Source organism: Ornithodoros turicata, chromosome 1, assembly GCF_037126465.1.
Source record: "Ornithodoros turicata isolate Travis chromosome 1, ASM3712646v1, whole genome shotgun sequence".
Classification (NCBI taxonomy): domain Eukaryota; kingdom Metazoa; phylum Arthropoda; class Arachnida; order Ixodida; family Argasidae; genus Ornithodoros; species Ornithodoros turicata.
The window spans coordinates 5,873,889-5,887,390 of record NC_088201.1 but is presented as its reverse complement, the minus strand read 5'-3'; the positions used below and the strand labels follow the sequence as shown (position 1 = coordinate 5,887,390).

Sequence of the window (13,502 nt, the reverse complement as noted above, 5' to 3'; positions counted from 1 at the left end):
AAGCATGCAAGCGTGCCAAAGGGTGGGTAAGGCAACAATGATGTTCTCTGATCAAGTAGGTTTTTGGCAAAAGTCGTTAACAACTTTCGAATTCAGCGTAGCACGCTTCATGGTAGCTGACCAATTTTTGATGTCAGCTGCCATGGAGACTCCGTGCCAGAAGTAGGCCTAACTCCCCCACACTTTTAGGCCGCATTTTTTTAAAAAATTTGCATGCTTCTTAAGATTCTTTTTTCCTTAGTGAAGAAGAGGTTAATCGTTTCAAGTGTGGAGAAAGATTCGAGCCGGAACAGAAGTTCCGCTCGAAACATTAGTGCCAGTAGACTAAAAGCATGCCAAATGCAGTTCCTTTTTCTTTGGTTTCCGAAAAAAGTGTGAGTGAGAGACAAGCCTAAATCAGACACAGGAATTTGTACCATTAATTTTTATTCAGATTTCCATACCACAATGATTGTACATTTCTCTCGAGACAGGGAGAAACGCAATTCAGATCGGTTAATTTCGACAGCAACGCGAGGGGCAACGAAGGCGTATAACATGAAGGTATAGGATGAATTAGGAACCAATCAAGACAGAAAGCCCATGAGGTGTTTGGCAGTGCTACCTTTTTACAATTCAGACGCATTCAAATCACGCGGCCAATAAATTGCGTGCGGATAAAATAAAAAGTTCCGAGCCTTATCAAACTTGCCACACTTAAACAGAACCACTCGGTCGCGAAACGGACAGTAAAAAAAGAGGCTTAAGTGGAATTCCAAGTGAAAAATGCAACTCATAGCGAACGCTCGAGTAGTACACAACGACTGCGCGCATATAAAAGCTAGAATCCAAGAGCCAATCCTTAACAAAAAAAAAGCCTGACTTCGAATCAACGACTAGCAATGCCACATTATGTTTCGGAAGACGAAAGCAACGGGGAAGTCTCCAGGGCTAAGCTTGCGGACGAACCCCTAAAACGAATGGTCTAGCAACAATCCCCGGCGACGATTATTTCTTCTGCTTACGTTGAACGGTAAGCCTGGCGGACGTCTCGGCCTGTCCAGAAGCGTTGGTGGCACGACAGGTGTAAACGCCCTCGTCTTCAGGGTACGTGTGTCGAATGACAAGAGATGCAGAGCCTTGGTCCTGGGTCATCTGCGAGCGGACAGACAAATGTTGGCTGTTAGACGCTTCGAACTACTGGCATAAAACAGATAAGTGGGGCAGACATATGAAGCTCTCCTTGACTACGTGTTTTTTTTTTGTTTTTTTTTTCCACAGCAAATCAATGAAAAAGAAGTGTCTAGTCACCAGTATTATAACGTCATTAACTAGTCCCGCAAGCCATGTTTGTAAATGGCGATGAACAAAAACGCGGCCCTGACTTCCCAAGCTCATGGAGAAGCCAGCATCCAGAACCCCTTTCTGTGGAGCGAAAGATGCTATCGTGATGCAGCCCAGTTGCGACGTCATGAAATAGCGGGTCTTTTGTTTCAAATTTACTATATGTGGAACTCGTTAAGAAAATCGCAAATTTCCAGACAGTAGCCACTAGGCTATCTGTCTGTACCACGACCTACTAGATTATAACGACCATGTCACAATCAGCAAACCCTATGAGGTGCCTGTCCGCACGATCCGCCAGGGGCGCTACTGACGCACCCTGGCAGACTGGCGCACGATTGGACGATGGAAATTTGAATTTTGAACTCGCAGAAGCGTATGTACGACCACCGTAGCAGACGACAGCGATAGCTCCTATGAAAACGCGTAGAATGATGATAATAATCAACCTCAGAATTAAACATCTGTGGAAGTCCACAGCTTGTACAGAAATACTAAGGTAAGCTGAAGTACAAAGTATTGTAGAAGTTGAGGAAGCAATAACAAGGACGATCAGAAGCGCCACCGCTGCCTTCCAAAAATGCGGCGCATGGGAGGGGTGCGCCTGACGTGGTCGTTATAATCTAGTAGGTCGTGGTCTGTACGTTCCTTAGAGTCTGTTCTTTCCTGTAGGGCACGTTTTCTTTTATTTCTGTCGTATTTTCGTCCATACAATGCCGACATAGTCACAATATTCACAGTTCGGCGCACTATTTCCTATCTAACGTTCAAATGCATTTTTTTTTTTTCTGTTATATACACGTACGGTTAAGACTCATCAAGGTGAATCGGTTGACAGCGGAGGCAGACACTTACCTGGAAATCACGTGACTGTCGTATGATGTGTCCTTCTCGAGTCCAGACCACCTTGGGTGGAGGAGAACCGCCCAGCGATGTCACGAATCGTGCGGGGCTTCCCTCTGGCACAGTCAGGTCAGCCAGTGGCGTGACGCTCGGAGGCACTTCGCTTGCCTCGGGTACTGCGTTCAGATCGACGGTATATTCGTACACGGTCTTCCACTAGTCGCCGCGGCGCGTGAAGACGAGTGGAAACTTACCAATCACTTTGAGCGTGGCAGAGGTAGACACGGATCCAGCCGGGTTGCTGGCGACGCATTTGTACGTTCCCTCGTCCTCCGGGAAGGCTTCGGAAATCTTAAGGGTGAACAGGTTGTTTTCTTGGGACATTCGGAAGTAGCGGGACTGCTTGACTAGTTGCTCTCCCTTGAACCATTTCACCTGAGGAGCTGTAAATTTAATTTAACAACAGGCCGTACTATTAGTTCGTGTCACGTATGTGGCGCTGGAAATTGAAATATATTATGAAGATGCGTACCGGGTGTTCCCGGAACCCTGCATCTGAAGACAGCGCTCTGACCCTCCTTGACTGCTAACGGCTTCAGCGGCTCTGTCACCGTGGGTGCCTTTGTGTCCCCGGGAACGGCATCCTTCGGGCTGGTGGGTGGGGTCTTGGGCTTTGAGCCTGGCAAGCACGTATTCGTTAATATCCCTTTTATCCTCCAGGTCTAAACTGCTATGTCATCGTCCACAATGCTCAGCAAACGGTACTATCATCCACCTCCTTGTAGGACTCTTACCAACGACGCTTTATTCTAATGGTTATAATTGGGGTGTTCGACCTTCGTGGAAAGCTCTACCAGTTTCTGATGTTCACGCATGTAACGCTGGACATACAATGACACTTATGCGCATCGTACGTCGTTTTGTCCTGTGGGAACTCATTGGATGCAAAACTACGCTGAAGGGCTTTTTGAGAAAGCATATCACCAGGTTGACTCACCTTCGACAAGTACGTGTGCCTGACAGCGCGCCTCTCCTGCTGAGTTAATAGCCACACATTCGTAGCTTCCAGGGTCGGTGTCTGGATGAGCTTCAAGAATGAGCAAAGTGTAAAGGGTATCCTCCTCCACCACCTTGTGGGTCACGTCGGGAGTCACTTTCTTGCCGTTCTACGGAAGTAAATGCCACTTTTGTTACGGTCGCTTCTAACGCCCAATACGCTCTGCAAGTAGCCGAGCGTTCTGCGCATATTCTCCTCTCCCGGTTACTCCACTCGGGAAGCCCCCTATTGGCTACGGCGGCGCCCTCCCTCTTCCCTCTCACTGCCTCCTCTCATGCGCAGAGACGCACTTGCACAGCGTATGCTAATCATTTGATGATGAAGTGAAACTTACCTTCAGCCAGTACACGTCCAATGGCTTAGATCCAGAGACGTTCGCGTCCAAGCGCACCAGTTTTCCCGACTGGACTGTAACGTCTTGAATTGTCCTGGTGAAGTTTGGAGGAACAACGCCAGACCGTTGTTCGCGGCGCTCTGAAGGAAAAAAGAAAACGCGGTTAATATTATGTAGTGGTTTCGACGGGTTCTTCCACAACAGAGACTGGGATAAGTGGGACAAGGTAGGACCAGTTAGGCAGTCCCAGTCTCTTATGAAACGATCCTGGTTTCACCGTTTCTCATTGTCACGGGCTTTTGACAATAATTTCTTTCCAGGTCATTACCTTCAACGACAAGGTTTGCAGAGGACTTTGCCGTTCCGCCACGGTTCTCGGCCTTCACGGAGAAGACGCCTGAATCTTCAAGGTATACTTCCCGAATGGACAACGTCGATGTTTTGTCGGTGGTTACGATCTGCAAACCAATTAATGCATTGGATGAGTGCTGCGGGTTGTTGCGTCCTCAATATTGTAGCTGATCTGCATCGCCATCGCGAGCGGGTTCTAGGAATACTGCTCACATGGAAATCTTGCGATGGTTGGATCGGGAAATTCTCCCGGTACCAGGTGATCGTAGGAGGTGGCGTTCCAGTAAAGACACATTCGAACTTGGCACCCTGACCTTCGTCGACGCGGCATGGCTGAAGTTTCCTCGTGAACACTGGAGGCTTCGACTCTTGCTACAACGGAATTGATGCAGTTTGTAGTTTCGATAGGAGCGCATTTCAGGCGCTATTAAAGGAGCGTGGAACAACTCGAAAAAACAAATATATGTCAGTACAGGTAGAACTTAGGATTACAAGCACTGGGATGGTACGAGAAGAGAACTTTTAAACCTCGGGTCAGGAAAGCTCCTTCCTTCGGCTGAGACGTCATACCAGCCGCCCAATAGTGAGCGAACCTTTTCCCTTTCTTTCTTTGTTTCTGCGGTCGTCCGCGTCTCGACCGCTCGTTCTCGTTAGCAGACGATTCTCCGCAGCCAATAAAATGTGCTCCTTTGACCGGACGTCACCACACGCGAGTAGTAGCTGGGCGAGAGCGCCGCCGCTGCACGTATTCTCGTAAGCCAATTTTCTCTGGAAATTCGCACTTTCGAAAGGACATATTTTGTGTGGCAGTTTCTGAAGCTTGTATGTTCATATCACGCGGATTAGTTTAGGGAGGAATATGAATTTGGCAATTTATTATGTCGACAGACAACCTGATCGTTCTACCGGATGTTGCACGATAAAGGCACGCTTTGCGGCGGTTCCTTACCTTCCGGTACCCCTGTGTGTGAGCCCGTCGGATGAACACGTCATTGGCAGCCGGATAGTTGAGCGAAAGAGCGCATTGGTACGCTGCTCCGCGCGAGAAATATGTAAACCGAAACCAATTGTGTACTCTAAAAATCACTAGTGTCGACGCGTTTTCTTCTTTTTTTTTTAACATTTTTTTGCTGTAGGTTCCGATCGGTAAAATAGAGGTACCGAAAGCCTCCGAAGTAAAATTTAAATGTTATGAGCTTTATTTAATTAATGAGCGTATGCAAATGAGCGTCTCACTGCTCACTTCTTCGCCGATGTCTCGAGGATGGTGACCAAAAAAAAAAAAAAAAGCTCTTCGATAGGGCCTCCTGTGTACGAATTATCCAACCGGGGGACGTTCGTGAAACGTCCGGTATATTGGGTCGTTCTGTGTCACAGTGGACAAAAGTACTCAGGTAATTTGCGCAAGGTAGCGACATGTGCTCTTCTACATTCTTAGATAGTTCTCCTATAGCTGACAGCGATACATAGGGTACCTTGACATCATTGAACAGTACCTGCCACGAGTTGCTCCGTGCAACATGATTTCGTGGCACTCAGAAACGCCTTGCTAGATGACTTACCACGGGGCCTTGCACACGGCGCTCTTTAGTGACCCCTTTGTGTTCCTGGTCCAGAGTTTCAGTCACAGTCTTTTTTCGAGTAATCTCCAAATCTCCTTGTTGCTCCTTCTGGGTCTGCTTCGAAGTGCTGACATGAACCTCGCGTCCCTGCACCACTGACTCGGGAGAGGTGGGTAGGAATACGGCGCCCCTCTGCTGTTTCTCACTGCGCGCGCCAAAGACCTTAATTACTTCAAGAATCTACAACTTGGTCGCCATGTCAGGTCAGGAACAATGCGTGGACGCGAGACAATAAAAGTTTGCTGTGTCATCATTATTCGTTACATTTGCACACAGTGTGTGGGACACTGGAAATACGACGTGTATTTACTGGCGCAAGCTACAAAGGTGATTTTTCCAGGTTTCTAACTTACCTCTTACAGTCTGAAAGGTCAATAACATTACAAAAGTTAGAGTAACGAATATAGCATACAGGCCCAAAAATAATCCCAGTCGGCACTGTGAACCGTGCCATTTTAGCGAGCCACAGTGCCACAGTTAATTTGGCTCGAGCTATTTGTTCTTATTTCACAACCTTTCCCAACTGATGTCCCTGTGTCTAAATAATGACGTCACACATGCCATTGCCACTTCGCGAGCAACAAAGGCTGTATAACAGGTGTATGTCACAGATAGCCTTCCTAACAATAATATATACAGGGTGTCCCAGCTAAGTGTATACAGATTTTTAAAAAATATATATAACACTTTTTCCAAGATGAAATCAATTGCAATATAGCATATGCTGAAGGGCACTCCCTAGGAGGGCATTAGCAAAGTCCAAAGGCAATGCCTTAATTAACTTTCATTAATTAACTTGTTAATTATAAAAGCTACAAAGTTGTCCCAATGAGAACATCTGTTTCTTTCGGTCACCTGATATCGTAGCCGTTTCCAGAACAAAAATCCGTTCGATAGATCGCCCGTAAAAAAATCGTGAAGGAACGCCCTTTTTTTCTTTATTTTGTTCATTGCGCTTCTTAGAAGACGCGTCTTTCCTTCATCCCTAATGTGAGAGGGAGAAAGAGCACACTATCGCCTCTCGCGTCCTGGAAAAAGATTAAAAGGAAACAGAACATGCAACCCAAGATAAGGCCAGTTCCGATAGAGTCACCCGATACATTTGTTTTTGTTTTGTTTCCGCAAGTTAAAGCTCATCTTCGACGCATGAGGCGGCACTGTGCTCCTTCCCCCTCTCACGTTGGGGATGAAGGAAGTACACGTCTGCGAAGATGCGCAATGAACGAAATAAAGAAAAAAATGGCGTTCCTTCACTAATTTTTTGCGGGCGATCTATGGAACGGATTTTTGTTCTGGAAACGGCTACGATATCAGGTGACCGAAAGGAACAGAGGTTCTCATTGGGACAACTTTGTAGCTTTTATAATTAACAAGTTAATTAATGAACGTTAATTAAGACATTGCATTTGGACTTTGCTAATGCCCTCCTATAGGGAGTGCCCTTCAGCATATGCTATATTGGAATTGATTTCATCTTGGAAAAAGTGTTATATATATATTTTAAAAATCTGTGTACACTTAGCTGGGGCACCCTGTATAACTTACACTTTGACTACATGGAAGACATTTTCGACTTACGCTTCAGTCTCGAAGTATTTGGCCATGTACTGTGCCTGGCTGCCAGCTTCCACTCGGGTCTCTCCAGTGCGGGAATCCAGCTGTGAAAATGGAAGAAACCAGACATGCCATTACTTCAATATATTTCATTCAAAGACTCAAGCGTAAAAACCAAATATATTGTACACACTAGACTTGATGCGGAACTTTCTTTGCTCATAACTACGCCGCGCTAGTAGCCAGAGTTACGCGAAAAATCGAACACAATTTGGCGTGGTTAGTAGGCAGCTTTAGGATAGGGCACCCATGCGCTTGGGGATCCCAAGGAAAGAACGAGTCGTCGGCGCGCATTGCGCAAAACAGTGTTTGGGTTCTGGTCATGCGCCGATCCCTCATTTCATTGGGGCCCCAAATAGCTTGCGTACCCTATTCTAAGACTGCCCAATGGCAGCGCCAATCTTAGGACCCAAGTCTTGAACTCGCACACAACGCGCGATATCCTTATTATTCAAGTATTCGTCCAAATGTGCCGCGACCGCACGTGACGGTCATTTTGGTTAGGCCGGGATTATAAATAAACACGTTGCCTTCGCGCGCAATCTCGTGACGCATTTAATAATTGGGAGTAGATTTTCACGCAATCTGAGTCAGCCTATGGACTAAGTCTAGCAACATGCTGCACGCGCCCGCTGCAGACTGCGGATAATAGACGATTTGAAAAATACGCGCACGCCACCAAGTGCGCGGCGCAAGGCATCATGGGAACTTTGAGAGACACTGCTCCGTCGTCTGCTTCGGTTATGGTTTACCCCGACTGACGCTGCTGCTGCGCACACCGGGAATATTGTTCTTCTTATACCTCTGCCTCTGATCGTCTCGTAATGCTCTAAGGCGCTCTAAGTTCCCGTGAGCCCCTGCGTGCCACAGGTGGCGCTTGCTTTTGTAAGATGGTCTATTTCGGCCACCTGGGGTTCTTTGACGACGCATTTGTGATGAAGTGATACATTTATCGCGTGATACCGAATATCGACGTGCGACAGACACCCGGAGAGGGCCCTATAATATTTACCGACGGGAACATTTGAATTCACGCGAGATCACCCGAAGACGGCTCATTATAGAAGCCGTAAGGGCATTCCTACTACCGTTAGCAATACAGTGAACCCTCGTTATTATGACCATGGTCGTTCCCGAAAATTTTGGTCATAATGCGGAATTGTCATATTAACGGGAGGGATTTGCGGAGGTTTCACTAAATTGTTCCCAAGGAGTATGGTCGTAAAGCGCGTATGTCAGATTATCGGGGGTCATATAAACGGGGGTCCACTGTATACCTAATCTACATTCAACCCGAAATCAGAGCATGAAGACTTAAGTACATCGGGTTCCACAAGGTATAGAGGACGCCAGCAGATAGTTTCTATCACTCACATAGAGGGAATCTGTCTTGAAACGTTCAACTTTGGGTTTCAGTTTTTCCAGTTCTTCTTCCTCTAGCCTTTTCTTCACCTTCTGCCTCTCGCCTGGAACGTAACGTACGTGGATGATTTTCTTATTTTTATCTTTTACGCGTGTGTGCACATTAATATCCTAAACAGCTAACCAGAAACGTCTTCCTCGGTCTTCCAAACATCAATGCGTGTCCCTCCTGGGGTCAGCTTCTCTTCAAACACGCGTTTAAGTTCGGTGTCCTTACGATACTTCTGGTAGGAGTGCACGTCTTGGTCATACCATGCTACAAAGAATAAAAAATCGGTGACCTGGTCGGCGTGCTTACAACCAGTCGCTTACGTTTTGGTGAGCGTTTGAGGACAGCTCTGTAGTCATCATGCTTGGGCCGCACTTCCAGCGTTGTGAAGCAGTGTGCCTCTCCACAAGCGTTACGCGCGAACACCTGAACGATAGCGAGAGACAACTTAAGCCCATCGCAGGAAATTGTAGGTTGCTCTGATCCAGCGATACTGACCTCGACCTTGCCTTGATCGTACTGTCTTGTTTTGGGGATGTCCAGATGGTAGATTCCATCATACGTGAGCTTGTAGCGCGAGCCCTACGGAGCAAACAGAACGACTTCGTGTATGAGGAACGGCTTGTAACGTCAAAAAAGAAAACAGACGCTAGTCCTAGCGTTCCAGATTATTCTAGTCTGGGACCATACGCTGTCAAAGCTGGTTTTGCTCTGACCTTGTGTTCCGACTACCGGCCTGTGTGGACTATATGTACGGCTATGTCCCCAACCTCACCACCTCTGAGCAAATTTCACCATGCGTCAGATATCAATGTCTGTTTGTCTTAAAAGACAGACCCGTATACCCACACCAAGGCCAGATAATTAAGTCCTTGCCATCGCCGCTGTTAAAAAGTCCACGAAGTACTGCCACTTCGCTGACAAATGCAGTAGAGACGTAGTCTTACCGCAATCACTGTGTGTCCGTTGAGTACCCAGATGATCCTTGGCTTGGGGTACCCAATGACACGACACTGGAACTTGGCCCATTCACCTTCCACAACTACCTGAGGCTCAGGTTTCATGATGAACATGGGGGCGCACCTCTCTTCTGGCGCTTCTTCGGGTACGTCCTCAGACCTAAAACGTGCAGTGACAATCGCAATACGGTTCGGGCAGAGCTGTTTTCATTTACTTACCTCTGCCACGACGCTTCCATTTCGGCCAACTTCCGAACGCTGTCCTTCATATCTGTGGGAAGTTGGGACCTGTAAAAAGATGGAGTTTCAGCTCACAACGCTGCCTATGCTTTCCAGCATTTCCAGACACGACCGCAGTGGATGGTGGGACAAAATGTGGCGCCGTTTTGCATGTCTTCGTTGCGGTGCTCTTCAGTATATTTCTTGATGCGGTTTCCCTCGAATGAACCTCAAGAGAGTGCCGTACCTGTAGTCTAGGGTTGGCTTGGCCGTACACTTCAGCGTAGCCTGAGTGGTGTCTTCTCCGACATCGTTCACAGCGCGAGCAGTGTAGGTGCCGATGTCTTCGGGATATACGTAAAGGACATCAAGAGCGACGAAACCAAAGTCGTGGGTAGTCTTGAAACGATGGCCTGCACAAGAATATATGGAATATAGCATATGAAAGATACATTCCGAAGTAAGAATACGTATTTTGGTCTGCACGGTCAGTATCAACGGAGTAAGCGAGAAGCACCACAGACGGCCTTGCGATTGGTTGAATATGGACTAGACACGCAGGAGCACTATTCAGACGTTGGTTAAGCAGAGGGCACAATATCTGGGCTCATTCGCACATCACGGGCACCACGTGGCTTGCGGGTAAGACGCCTAATTCGCTCTTTCGACGCCGTCCCTTCCCTCTGTGTCGTACAGCAGAAAAAGATGTGTCTGTGAGTTCAAGGGCAGTAAGGAAAAAAATACTCTCTGGCTACGCGTAATGTATGAGTTTCTACGTCGCCATACCAGCACAGGACAGCTGTTTCGGTCGTAGTGGGCCTTCATCGGCTGCTGCACTGCTGATGAAGGCCTGATGAGGCCGAAACAGCTGTCCAGTGCTGGTATGGCGACGTTTGAGTTATAAATGTATAATGTAGTGATCGGTTGTAGTTGTTCTCGGACACCAATCACAGTACTACTTGTCTCATCTTTGAGTGTATAGCGCGACTTATATTCCTTTGGCAGATAGTTCACCGTGATCGATCAAACTGCGTGCCGGAAGGGGGTGAACGCGAAACCGTGGACACGCACCTGAGCGCAGCGGCTTTCCATTGTGATACCACTCGACACGCAGCTTGGGGTCATTCACAGGCTCAAGGCGGCATTCAAAGTGAGCCGAGTCGCCCTCGTTGAGGTTCTGCTGGGGCTGTATCTGGGTGATGAAACGTGGTGCCACGGTTTCCTTCACCTCCTGTGGCTCGGTGTACTCTGGAGGGTGGTCGAGAGCACGGAGCTTATCTGCGCTCATGCCTTCGGGCAGCTGACTGTCCACAATGACGTCCTTCTTGCCCATCACACGCAGCGTAGCCCGTGTACTGTCTGTACCCCAACGGTTTGTGGCACGGCAGAGGTACTCGCCAGAATCCCTCGGGAAGAGCCAATCGATGTCGAGCACCACAAATCCGAAGTCATCTACGGTGTGTACGCGTGTGCCTGTAAAGAAGCAGGAATATAGCTCTCAAAATAGACGAAACGCTACAATATTTCCTTCTCTGAGAAATCTAGTACAGCACTTGTGCATCAACATGGCGTCGTAAAGACTTACCAGTGACCAGTGGCCGTCCGTTTAAGAACCACTCCACTTTCAACGTCGGATCCCCAACGGGTAGAAGCTTGCATTCGAAGTGTGCGCTGTCTCCCTCCACCTGTGCGGACAAAATAAAAAACCACCAAACATTTAATAACGTGCTTGTAACGTGACCACGTAACGGGAGTGACTCTTGTATAGGGGGATCGCTGTGCATTTGCTGCTGCTGTCTCCATCTCGCGAACACATCCTTCTTACGTTGCATCCAGTAGTGGACAGTGTTGGGAATGCCTTTAATGGTAGGCCATGTCTTCATCTATGGCTTCCTGGATGAAGCGCTTGTCCTCTAAATCTCATGTATTCTAAAAGTTATGCTATTTCAGAGCGCAGCGTTAGTTCTATGCTTCAACGCCCTGCCGAACTGCGGACACCAAGTAATAAAATATCAGCTTCATTATCGAGATTATCGTACCTTATCAATGAGGGACTGGATCTGTGTAATAAACTTGGGCGGCTCTTTCTTGTCGTCGTCGAAGATTTGTTCGTCAACTCGATACATCGATTCTTCCAGCTTCTGGATACTTTCGTAGCCCGACTTGAAGTCCTGTGGGAGCTGGGGTTCCATGACAATTGACTGTTTGCCTACAGTAAGGGCAAAAAGGTTTCGTGAGTTTCGTGCTCGTTGTATTATTATCGGTTTTTAAATCGGACGATAAACGATTAAATTGGACACAAAACTGGAAACACAGAACACGAAGATGACACGACAAATTTCACGCCACAACGAATTATGCACCACGTAGTCTGCGCCCTCTCCCCTCTGTAGAATTTTCGCTGTAAGTAATCTCGTCGAGACTCTCCCCTCTGTTACACTACCACCTCCTCACACACTGTCCCGCGTTCAGGTGGCAGTCGTGTCCGTTCATACTCACACTCTCAACTTCTTCGAGAACCCGTTGCATCTCACCCGGTCTTCGCTTAAAGGTACAGTCGCATCCAGAAACCCCGATCTATGAAACAGATATCACTATGTTCGACATCGTCGGACAATCTACTTGGCAATTTTTTTTCATCCGAAAAGTGCTTCGATATTAAATGAACGAGTTCTAAAGAGGGCGCTGCTTCAAGAACCTGCGGAGGCTTCGGTGGCAACGACATCAACATCAACGTGACGTCCTTCACTAACAGGAGGGGTGAGAGGGCGGCGCGCAGAGGAAATAGGCTTTTGTTTCCGCGAGTTGGTCTGCATCGCGCAACATTCCTTTTCTCGATGCCGTGCTCTGATTGCTGTAAAACCTCGATGTAGAGAATGGCATTTTCGCCTTTTTTCCAGAGAGGGAGTTCCGGCATACTCTCAACAACCGGCGTCTGCTCTTGTCGTGTATTTCATCGAATAACAGTCAAACTACGCCACTATGTCACGTGGGATTTTCGATAACGTGATCAGTGGTCAAAGTACTGTCAGTTTACGTTTTTATCAAAATACGCCGTAGTTTCGGAATCGACTGGAACGGATGCGGCCGTCCCCTTAAATCGACGTCATTTAGTTGCACAATACGATACCTGGCATCATAGGCGGAGAGTTTTTAATCTGCCGGAGGGGGCCGGGGCACAACGTCCCCCCCTTTGTTTGTTTGTATATGAGGTGAAGAGAGGTTGGCCATGCGCAGCAGGCATGCACAGAGGTCGGGCAGGGTGTCGGAAATTCCGTGTTGCGACGATGGGAGGCAAATTTTTACAGGATTTTCATTATCACTCGCATGAAACACGCGATTCTTAGGATATCCCTCAAAACTTTCTTCTTGAGTGTCAGCTGGGTAGATTTTCCGGAGGGGGCCGAGCTCAGGTCCCACAGGCCCCCCCCCCCCCGCAGTCGGCGCCTATGCCTGGCATAACGGAGTGTGTCATGTGTGTGTGGTCCGTTCAATCTTATAATCACTTCAAGAAGTTTCGTGGTGAAGACAAGTAGAAGAAATATGTGTATTTGTTGCACTACATTGCGCCATACATTGTGTAGGTTTAGTTGCACTATTTGTCATCTTTGTTAATAGGTATATTAGTGAAACCGAAAATAAATGTGCAACGCCGAATTTGCATTTCTGAATATATGTAGCTACCTTCTGATATCAGGAATGAGACTAATCCGAAGTGCAACTTAATGGCCCTTAGAAAGTATTTTTTTTAAAACCCAGTAGCACCATT

At 47.5% G+C, this 13,502-nt stretch overlaps 1 protein-coding gene across 1 annotated transcript in view; it reads right to left on the bottom strand.

Annotated features, from left to right (window-relative positions):
- Positions 1–409: 409 nt before the first annotated feature.
- LOC135377386 (titin-like) overlaps positions 410–13,502 on the bottom strand; it is a 50,296-nt gene continuing 37,203 nt past the window's right edge. The window contains exons 60-79 of the mRNA XM_064609755.1: positions 11,773–11,942; positions 11,319–11,418; positions 10,805–11,206; positions 9,981–10,146; positions 9,734–9,802; positions 9,503–9,674; positions 9,054–9,137; positions 8,879–8,981; positions 8,691–8,822; positions 8,519–8,610; positions 7,109–7,188; positions 5,471–5,675; positions 4,122–4,280; positions 3,886–4,015; positions 3,558–3,697; positions 3,164–3,332; positions 2,699–2,845; positions 2,421–2,609; positions 2,179–2,342; positions 410–1,134 (exon numbers count right to left, since the gene is read on the bottom strand). Coding sequence (XP_064465825.1) covers positions 988–1,134; positions 2,179–2,342; positions 2,421–2,609; positions 2,699–2,845; positions 3,164–3,332; positions 3,558–3,697; positions 3,886–4,015; positions 4,122–4,280; positions 5,471–5,675; positions 7,109–7,188; positions 8,519–8,610; positions 8,691–8,822; positions 8,879–8,981; positions 9,054–9,137; positions 9,503–9,674; positions 9,734–9,802; positions 9,981–10,146; positions 10,805–11,206; positions 11,319–11,418; positions 11,773–11,942 — 3,020 coding nt within the window. The 3' untranslated portion in view covers positions 410–987. The remainder of the gene's footprint in view (positions 1,135–2,178; positions 2,343–2,420; positions 2,610–2,698; positions 2,846–3,163; positions 3,333–3,557; positions 3,698–3,885; positions 4,016–4,121; positions 4,281–5,470; positions 5,676–7,108; positions 7,189–8,518; positions 8,611–8,690; positions 8,823–8,878; positions 8,982–9,053; positions 9,138–9,502; positions 9,675–9,733; positions 9,803–9,980; positions 10,147–10,804; positions 11,207–11,318; positions 11,419–11,772; positions 11,943–13,502) is intronic.